This window comes from Salmo salar, chromosome ssa04 (genome assembly GCF_905237065.1).
Source record: "Salmo salar chromosome ssa04, Ssal_v3.1, whole genome shotgun sequence".
Lineage (NCBI taxonomy): Eukaryota > Metazoa > Chordata > Actinopteri > Salmoniformes > Salmonidae > Salmo > Salmo salar.
The window spans coordinates 7233545-7243478 of NC_059445.1; the positions used below are offsets into that span (position 1 = coordinate 7233545).

Here is a 9934-nt window from a genome sequence, read left to right on the forward strand (position 1 = left end):
AAAAAATATAATCAATTTTATAAGGCTGTAAGTAACAAAATGTGGAAAAAGTCAAGAGGTCTGAATACTTTCCGAAGTCACTCTTATGTATATATGTATATACATACACACACTACCGGTCCAAAGTTTTAGAACACCTACACATCAAGGGTTTTTCTTTATTTTTACTATTTTTCTACATTATGGAATAATAGTGAAGACATTATAATTAGGAAATAACATATGGAATCATGTAGTAACCAAAAAAAGTGTTATTTAAAATATATTTTGATTTGTTTTTGAGATTCTTCAAATAGCCACCCTTTGCCTTGATTACAGCTCTTCACACTCTTGGCAATCTCTGAACCAGCTTCACCTGGAATGCTTTTCCAACAATCTTGAAGGAGTTCCCACATATGCTGAGCACTTGTTGGCTGCTTTTCCTTCACTCTGTGGTCCAACTCATCTCAAACCATCTCAATTGGGTTGAGTTCGGGTGTTTGTGGAGGCCAGGTCATCTGATGCAGCACTCCATTACTCTCCTTCTTGGTCAAATAACCCTTATGCAGCCTGGAGGTGTGTTGGGTCATTGTCCTGTTGAAAAACAAATGATAGTCCCACTAAGCGCAAACCAGATGGGATGGCATATCACTGCAGAATGCAGTGGTAGCCATGCTGGTTAAGTGTGCCTTGAATTAATAAATCACATAGTGTCACCAGCAAAGCACCACCACACCATCACACCACTTCCTCCATGCTTCACGGTGGGACCCACACATGCGGAGATCATCCGTTCACCTACTCCGCACCTCACAAAGCTACGGCGGTTAGAACCAAAAACCTCAAATTTGGACTCATCAGACTAAAGGACAGATTTACACCGGTCTAATGTCCAATCCATCTAATGTCATCGACTACGACGGCCTGATTCACGCAGTCTCCTCTGAACAGTTGATGTTGAGATGGGTCTGTTACTTGATTTATTTGGGTTGCAATTTCTGAGGCAGGTATCTCTTATGAACTTATTCTCTGCAGCAGAGGTAACTCTGCGTCTTCCTTTTCTGTGGTGGTCCTCATGAGATTCAGTTTCATCATAGCGATTGATGGTTTTGCGACTGCACTTCAATTAACTTTCAAAATGTATATTGAAAAAATAAATCATTATATTTTTATTTGTTTAACACTTTTTTGGTTACAACATGATTCCATATGTGTTATTTCATAGTTTTGATGTCTTCAATATTATTCTACAATGTAGAAAATTGTAAAAATAAAGAAAAATCCTTGAATAAGTAGGTGTGTCCAAACTTTTGAATGGTATTGTATGTATATATATAAAAAAAAATTGGGGGGGACCCCGTGCCTCACAGTTTGGAAACCACTGTTCTAGACCACCGCTCAGGCCAGGAAATCCGGCCTGTGTTCGTGCTGGTGTAACTTTAGATGGGCCAGTCGTTTGAAGCAGAGTCCACACACAGCACAGCAGTACGGCCTCTCCCCAGTGTGTGTGCGCTGGTGTACCTTCAAAATGTCCACCCGCGTGAAGCTCTTGTCGCACATAGTGCAGCGGTGGGGTTTCTCCTGCGTGTGTATGCGCTGATGCAGCTTGAGGTTCCAGAGCCGACTGAACTTGTTCCCACAGACGGAGCAGCAGTAGGGCTTGTCTGTCGTCTGGCTGCACTTGTGCCTCTTCAGGTCGGAGAAGGAGGTGAAGCCCTTGGAGCAGTGGCTGCAGAGGTGGAGTCCCTCTGCCTGGTGGACCCGCTGGTGGACCTTGAGGTTGCAAGCCTGGGTGAAGGTCTTACCGCACTGGGTGCAGGAGTATGGAGGCCCAAACCCTGAACTCAACCCTCTCCCCGTTTTGTGTGTCTGCTTGTGGGCTTTGAGGGAACCAGAGTCTGGGAAGCTCATGGTACATTGATTGCAGGCATGACGCCTCCCCCCTCCTCCCACTCTTCCTGTTACCTGCTCTTGTGAACAATCTCTGAGGTTTAGAGAGTGTCCAAAGTCGTCAGCGGCATCATACAGGCTCTCTGTGTTGTTGTTGTGGGCTGAGCTTCCAGAGTGGATGGATATTAGCACCCTGTGGCCAGCTCTGCTACCCGACTCCGGCACATCATGTTCAGGGTACAAGACACTGGAGTCCTGCAGGTACCCCTCCTCGTTGATCAACAGGCAGTTCAGGTCTCCCACCTCCGGGTGGGGGGATGGAATTGGCGACCCCACCTGCTCCCTCCGGCTCCGATGGGGGCCAGGCATGTTGGAGCGATGGTGATGGTCTCCCCCCTCAGACCCCCCCAGGTTCACCTGGTAGTGACCCGCAGCTCCGTAGCTCAGCGCCCCCAGACGAGACGGAGAACCAGAAAGCCTATCCAGCCCTTCCATGTCCAGAAGATGGCCTCCACTACTAGGACTGCCATAACCAGACTTCTCAAAGTCACCCCCTAGTTCCTCCATGCTGTAGTGGGGACGGTAGAGAGGGTCGATGGGTTTCCCTTGGTCTCTCTCGGGGCCTGGTGGTTCAGGCCTCTGGTCTAGACTGGATCCCCACTCATCCTGGCACTGCTGTAGCTCCTGCTGAATAAAACTCTTACTGGGCCCAGAGATGTCTGAACCATCAGCCTCTGAAGAACACAGGGTACATGAGGCATTAGAAGCATTAATATTTAAGACAGGGGTGTTAAACTCATTCCATAGAGGGCCTAGTGTCTGCTGGTTTTTGATTTTCCCTTTCAATAAAGACCTAGACAACCAGGTGAGGGGAGTTCCTTAATAATTAGTGGCCTTCATTCATCAGTCAAGTACAAGGAAGGAGTGAAATCCACAGACACTCCGTGGAATGAGTTTGACACGTGATTTAAGGCATTGACAATATAGAAACAGTGGTAGAGTAACTGTAATGTTAAATGTGTATTTACAGTTTCAAGTTGACTTGTGTAATAATGAATACATTTGAAATGACACAGCATACTATAAGTTACTCTTATTATCATTCTCATCATCATAAAGGTTGGCGATTGTCAGTTATGTCGGTGGTAAACTCAACTCACCGTCCAGGCAGAACTCCCATCTCTCCCGTAGCTCAGTGTTGTGGAGAGCCTCCTCTTTCAGCAGACTGTCCAACTTCTGACCTGCGACCTCTGTGGACTAAGACGAAATGAATGAGTTGATTCTGACTAAATGATGGATAAACTGACAGTGACTGAATAGAGCTGACATGATGGTTCTCTATTCAGAACTCTCCTCTGGAACACCCAGACATCTCACAACTTTGCTGCAGCCCAGAACTGGAACAGTTCAAATATGAGGAGAGGTTTGAAGAAGGCTGCCCAATTCTTCCTCACAGACTATCTGTTCTAATATATCCTTTAAAATGACATTTCTAACTGAACTTTCTGTAACACTGCACCCTCCACCCTTCACAGGTGTTTAGTCCCCTAGATACAAGCGATTCTCCTAGGGCTGGTGGCCTCAGCCTCCATGTGTTTAGTCAGTCCCCTACCTACCTCAGAGGTTCTCCTAGGGGTGGTGGCCTCAGCCTCCTCCAGATCATTGAAGGTTGTTTCCCTGGCCACGCCCCCACAGCTGCTCCACTCCTCCCCTGGTACCTTCTCCTGCTTCAGGCCACACCCCCTCTCCACACCTGGCCACAGGTAAACAAAGAGAACATTTCATTTGGAGTAAAAGGAAAGTAACATTGTGGATAATGGAATCTCCTCACATCAGATGAAGGAAAGGAAACATCTTATTAAGATGCCACCAGCAGCCATGACTGACTCCTTTTTTAAACCAATACCGTCTTATCACTAAAGTTTGGAAGGTACACATTACAGTAGCCCCACTTCAGAGTGATTCTATATTCATCACAGGAGGTTGGTGGCACCTTAATTGGGGAGGACGGGCTCATAGTAATGGCTGGAGCAGAATCAATGGAATGGTATCAAAAACTTCAAACATGGTTTCCATGAGTTCGATATCATTCCATTTTCTCCGTTCCAGCCATTATTATTAGCCTTCCATCCCTCAGCAGCCTCCACTGATTGTATGCATGCATGTACAGTACCAGCCAAAAGTTTGGACACACCTACTCATTCAAGGGTTTTTCTTTATTTGTATAGTTTTCTACATTGTAGAATAATAGTGAAGACATCAAAACTATGAAACAACACCATGATTTTGACTCCTTTCTTAAACCAAAACTGTCTGATCAGTGATCACCAAAGTATGAAAGGTACACAATACAGCAGCCCCACTTCAGTGATTCCTCTATATATATATATATATATATATATATATAGCTCAAAAAAATAAAGGGAACACTTAAACAACACATCCTAGATCTGAATGAAAGAAATAATCTTATTAAATACTTTTTTCTTTACATAGTTGAATGTGCTGACAACAAAATCACACAAAAATAATCAATGGAAATCCAATTTATCAACCCATGGAGGTCTGGATTTGGAGTCACACTCAAAATTAAAGTGGAAAACCACACTACAGGCTGATCCAACCTTGATGTAATGTCCTTAAAACAAGTCAAAATGAGGCTCAGTAGTGTGTGTGGCCTCCACGTGCCTGTATGACCTCCCTACAACGCCTGGGCATGCTCCTGATGAGGTGGCGGATGGTCTCCGGAGGGATCTCCTCCCAGACCTGGACTAAAGCATCCGCCAACTCCTGGACAGTTTGTGGTGCAACGTGGCGTTGGTGGATGGAGCTAGACATGATGTCCCAGATGAGCTCAATTGGACTCCGGTCTGGGGAACGGGCGCGTCCATAGCATCAATGCCTTCCTCTTGCAGGAACTGCTGACACACTCCAGCCACATGAGGTCTAGCATTGTCTTGCATTAGGAGGAACCCAGGGCCAACCGCACCAGCATATGGTCTCACAAGGGGTCTGAGGATCTCATCTCGGTACCTAATGGCAGTCAGGCTACCTCTGGCGAGCACATGGTGGGCTGTGCGGCCCCCCAAAGAAATGCCACCCCACACCATGACTGAGCCACCGCCAAACCGGTCATGCTGGAGGATGTTGCAGGCAGCAGAACGTTCTCCACGGCGTCTCCAGACTGTCACGTGCTCAGTGTGAAACTGCTTTCATCTGTGAAGAGCACAGGGCGCCAGTGGCGAATTTGCCAATCTTGGTGTTCTCTGGCAAATGCCAAACGTCCTGCACGGTGTTGGGCTGTAAGCACAACCCCCACCTGTGGACGTCGGGCCCTCATGGAGTCTGTTTCTGACCGTTTGAGCAGACACATGCACATTTGTGGCCTGCTGGAGGTCATTTTGCAGGGCCCCGGCAGTGCTTCTCCTGCTCCTCCTTGCACAAAGGAGGAATAAGCGGTCCTGCAACTGGGTTGTTGCCCTCCTACGGCCTCCTCCACGTCTCCTGATGTACTGGCCTGTCTCCTGGTAGCGCCTCCATGCTCTGGACACTACGCTGACAGACACAGCAAACCTTCTTGCCACAGCTCGCATTGATGTGCCATCCTGGATGAGCTGCACTACCTGAGCCACTTGTGTGGGTTGTAGACTCCGTCTCATGCTACCACTAGAGTGAAAGCACCGGCAGCATTCAAAAGTGACCAAAACATCAGCCAGGAAGCATAGGAACTGAGAAGTGGTCTGTGGTCCCCACCTGCAGAACCACTCCTTTATTGGGGGTGTCTTGCTAATTGCCTATAATTTCCACCTGTTGTCTATTCCATTTGCACAACAGCATGTGAAATTTATTGTCAATCAGTGTTGCTTCCTAAGTGGACAGTTTGATTTCACAGAAGTGTGATTGACTTGGAGTTAGATTGTGTTGTTTAAGTGTTCCCTTTATTTTTTTGAGCAGTTTATATATATATATCAAAAGGTTGGGCACACCTACTAATTCCAGTTGAAGTTGGGTTTCAATTAACAGGTGTGCCTTATTAAAAGTTAATTTGTGGAATTGATTTTCTTCTTAATGCGTTTGAGCCTATCAGTTGTGTTGTGACAAGGTAGGGGAGGTATACAAAAGACAGCCCTATTTGGTGAAAGACCAAGTTCATACTATGGCAAGAACAGCTCAAATAAAGAAAGAGAAATGACAGTCAATTATTACTGTAAGACATGAAGGTCAGTCAATCCAGAAAATTTCAAGAACTTCTCATGTTTCTTCAAGTGCAGTCGCAAAACCCAGAGTTACCTCTACTGCAGAGAATAAGTTCATTAGAGTTACCAGCCTCAGAAATTGCAGCCCAAATAAATGCTTCACAGAGTTCAAGTAACAGACACATCTCAAAATCAACAGTTTAAAGGAGACTGCATGAATCAGGTCTTCATGGTCAAATTGCTGCAAAGAAACCACTACTAAAGGACACCAATAAGAAGAGAATTGCTTGGGCCAAGAAACACGAGCAATGGACAAAAGACCAGTGGAATTCTCTCCTTTGGTCTGATGAGTCCAAATTTGAGGTTTTTGGTTCTTACCGCCGTAGCTTTGTGAGGCGCGGAGTAGGTGAACGGATGATCTCCGCATGTCTGGGTCCCAAAGTGAAGCATGGAGGAAGCGGTGTGATGGTGTGGTGGTGCTTTGCTGGTGACACTGTATGTGATTTATTTAGAATTCAAGGCACACTTAATCAGCATGGCTAACACAGCATTCTACAGCGATATGCCATCCCATCTGGTTTGCGCTTAGTGGGCCTATCATTTGTTTTCAAAAGGACAATGACCCAACACACCTCCAGGCTGTGTAAGGGCTATTTGACCAGTGGAGTGCTGCATCAGATGGCCTGGCCTCCACAAACACCCGACCTCAACCCAATTGAGATGGTTTGGGATGAGTTGGACCACAGAGTGAAGGAAAAGCAGCTGACAAGTGCTCAGCATTTGTGGAAACTCCTTCAAGACTGTTGGAAAAGCATTCCAGGTGAAGCTGGTTGAGAGAATGTCAAGCGTGTGCAAAGCTGTTAAAAGCGGCTAGTTTGAAGAATCTAAAATGTAAAATATGTTGATTTGTTTAACACTTTTTGGGTTACTATATGATTCCATGTGTTATTTCATAGTTTTGATGTCTTCACTATTATTCTACAATGTAGAAAATAATAAAATAAAAACCCTTGAATGAGTAGGTGTGTCCAAACTTTTGACTGGTACTGTGTCGTTAGATGTCTCTCTTCTCACCTGTCTGTGAAGTTCCTAAGCTTATCTCTTCACCTTCCTTGCCAGCTCTCCCACAGTCCCCACACTTCCCCCTCTGGCCTCCTGCTCTGTTCCTCTCCCTGTTCTCCGACCACTGCAGCCGCGTCTTCAGTGACTCGACCTGCTCCCGGCTCCGCGACACCTCCTCCAGGAAACTATCCTCCACCAGCCTGGTGATCTCGTACATAGCTGACTTAAGGACCGTCTCCATGACTCCGGAGAGCTGAGACTGGAAAGTTATGATGGCTGCGGATATCATGGCAAAGTGTCTATGAGCAGCTAGCTACAGTTAAGAGATCGTAAATTTTTGCTACTTTTGTTCAGGTTGGTCAGTGTTACGATTCCGTATATCAAAAGGAAAAATCGCTAAAGTTAGCAGCAAAGACACAGTAACTAAACCACTTTAGTCTGTGATAGTATGCTAGCAAACGTTACTGTTGGAAGTTGTGGTCTCTACCTAATGCAATTTTTTAAATATAATTTCGAGATATAAGATGTAGCATTTACTGTATATGAGGCTATTCGAATAAATACAAATACCAGAGGTATTGATAGAAAGCAAGGCTATGGTATTTGTCTCGGCACTTACTTTACTAGCCAGTCAACACAATAAGCATCACCCCCCCAAAAATGTACTTCCGGAAACAAACCAACGGGTCGGGTAGTGGGACATTCTACGTCGGAACGTTACCTTATTCGAGTTAAAAAGACGACCTTTATTTATTGTGTGTAAATTGTCAGGAAATGTACACGGGAAGCAATTTATCGCAGCCATCACTCAATGCGTCACACAAGCACTGTGCGCTGAGTCCATAAAAGGAGAAGTCATATCACCAACATAGGCCAATTCTGATCAATCCTGTAAATTAAAAAAAATAATAATCGATTGTAGATTCACATGAAAGTGTGGGTTGAAAAGAACCGCTGCCAACAAAAAAGTAATATCAACAGCTAAATGCATGAATTTGGTGCACTTTAAGATGAACATTGAGAGATTACATATTTTTCAGGTAACTAACTTGCATCTTCCCACCTGCAAGAGCAGACATTGCCAGTATTCAAGTACAGTTACTGCTGTGGGTCTCTCTACTCTGGAAAACTCTGGAACAGTCTCCTTTGGAACAGTCTCCTTTGGAACAGTCTCCTCTGGAACACTCTCTACTCTGGAACACTCTCTACTCTGGAACACATACAGTACCAGTCAAAAGTTTAGACACACCTAGTCATTCAAGGGCTTTTCTTTATTTGGACTATTTTCCACATTGTAGAATAATAGTGTAGACATCAAAATGATGAATTAACACATGTGGAATCATTTAGTAACCCAAAAGGTGTTAAACAAATCAAGATATATTTTATATTTGAGATTATTCAATGTAGCCACCCTTTGCCTTGATGACAGTTTGTACACTGTTGGCATTCTCACAACCAACTACATGAGGTTGTCACCTGGAATGCATTTTAATTAACAAGTGTGCCTTCTTAAAAGTTCATTTGTGGAATTTCTTTCCTTCTTAATGCGTTTGAGACAATCAGTTGTGTTGTGACAAAGTAGGTGGGGTATACAGACGATAGTCCTATTTGGTAAAAGACCAAGTCCATATTATGGCAAGAACAGCTCAAATAAGCAAAGATAAATGACAGTCCATCAATACTTTAAGACATGAAGGTCAGTCAATCTGGAAAATGTCAAGAACTTTGAAAGTTTCTTCAAGTGCAGTCGCAAAACCATCAAGCGCTATGATGAAACTGGCTCTCATGAGGACCGCCACAGAAAGGAAGACCCAGAGTTACCTCTGCTGCAGAGAAGAAGTTCATTAGAGTTACCAGCCTCAGAAATCGCAGCCCAAATAAATGCTTCACAGAGTTCAAGTAACAGACACATCTCAACATCAACTGTTCAGAGGAGACTGTGTGAATCAGGCTTTCATGGTCGAATTGCTGCAAAGAAACCACTACTAAAGGACACCAATAAGAAGAAGAAACTTGCTTGGGCCAAGAAACAGGAGCAATGGACATTAGACCTGTGGAAATCTGTCCTTTGGTCTGATGAGTCCAAATGTGCGATTTTTGGTTCCAACCGCGGTGTGTCTTTGTGAGACGCAGAGTAGGTGAACAGATGATCTCTGCATGTGTGATTCCTACCGTGACACATCGAGGAGGAGGTGTGATGGTGTGGGGGTGCTTTGCTGGTGACACTCTCAATGATTTATTTTGAATTCATGGCACACTTAACCAGCATGGCTACCACCACATTCTGCAGCGATATGCCATCCCATCTGGTTTACGCTTAGTGCGACTATAATTTGTTTTTCAACAGGACAATGACCCAACACACCTCCAGGCTATGTAAGGGCTATTTGTCCAAGATGGTGAGTGATGGAGTGCTGCTTCAGAAGACCTGGCCTCCACTATCATCAGAAAATAGTAAAAACGAAGAAAGCCCCCTGAATGAGTCGGTGTGTTCAAACTTTTGACCGGTACTGTACATCTATAGTGTTTTGCCAAAAACCACTCAACAACTTCAACCATAGACTCTGACCTGTGTATTAAGCCAAATTGATTAAAGAATCCCACAGTACTCAATCACCCTCTCTCTCTCACACACTCTCTGGCTCTTTCTCTCTCTCTCTCTCTCTCACACACTCTCTGGCTCTTTCTCACACACACACACACACACACACACACACACACACACACACACACACACACAAATTAGAATGCACAGAACAGCTTTAAGTGAAAAAGTCTACTGTGCTCACCACTCCTCTGCCTCT

General features: G+C 44.8%; 1 protein-coding gene across 2 annotated transcripts; it reads right to left on the reverse strand.

Moving 5' to 3' along the window:
- Positions 1–688: 688 nt before the first annotated feature.
- LOC106610518 (zinc finger protein 180) lies at positions 689–7818 on the reverse strand. Of its 2 annotated transcripts, XM_014209902.2 has the most exons (5): positions 7747–7818; positions 7140–7403; positions 3486–3622; positions 3030–3126; positions 689–2603 (listed from the first exon to the last, which is right to left on the reverse strand). In XM_014209902.2, the coding sequence occupies exons 2-5, from the start codon at positions 7366–7368 to the stop codon at positions 1378–1380; spliced, it is 1689 nt and encodes a 562-aa protein (XP_014065377.1). In that variant the 5' UTR covers positions 7369–7403; positions 7747–7818; the 3' UTR covers positions 689–1377. The 2 variants fall into 2 exon arrangements, with proteins under 2 accessions (XP_014065377.1, XP_014065376.1); XM_014209901.2 differs by having other exon boundaries at positions 690–2603; positions 7140–7797.
- Between the last annotated feature and the right edge of the window lie 2116 nt (positions 7819–9934).

Coding starts and splice junctions, on each gene's coding strand:
- LOC106610518 (XM_014209901.2), bottom strand. CDS start 7,416: ATGATATCCGCAGCCATCATAACTTTCCAGTCTCAGCTCTCCGGAGTC. Junction 3,127..3,485: donor CCCCTAGGAGAACCTCTGAG/GTAGGTAGGGGA, acceptor ATTTCGTCTTAG/TCCACAGAGGTCGCAGGTCA. Junction 2,604..3,029: donor ATGGGAGTTCTGCCTGGACG/GTGAGTTGAGTT, acceptor TGTGTTCTTCAG/AGGCTGATGGTTCAGACATC.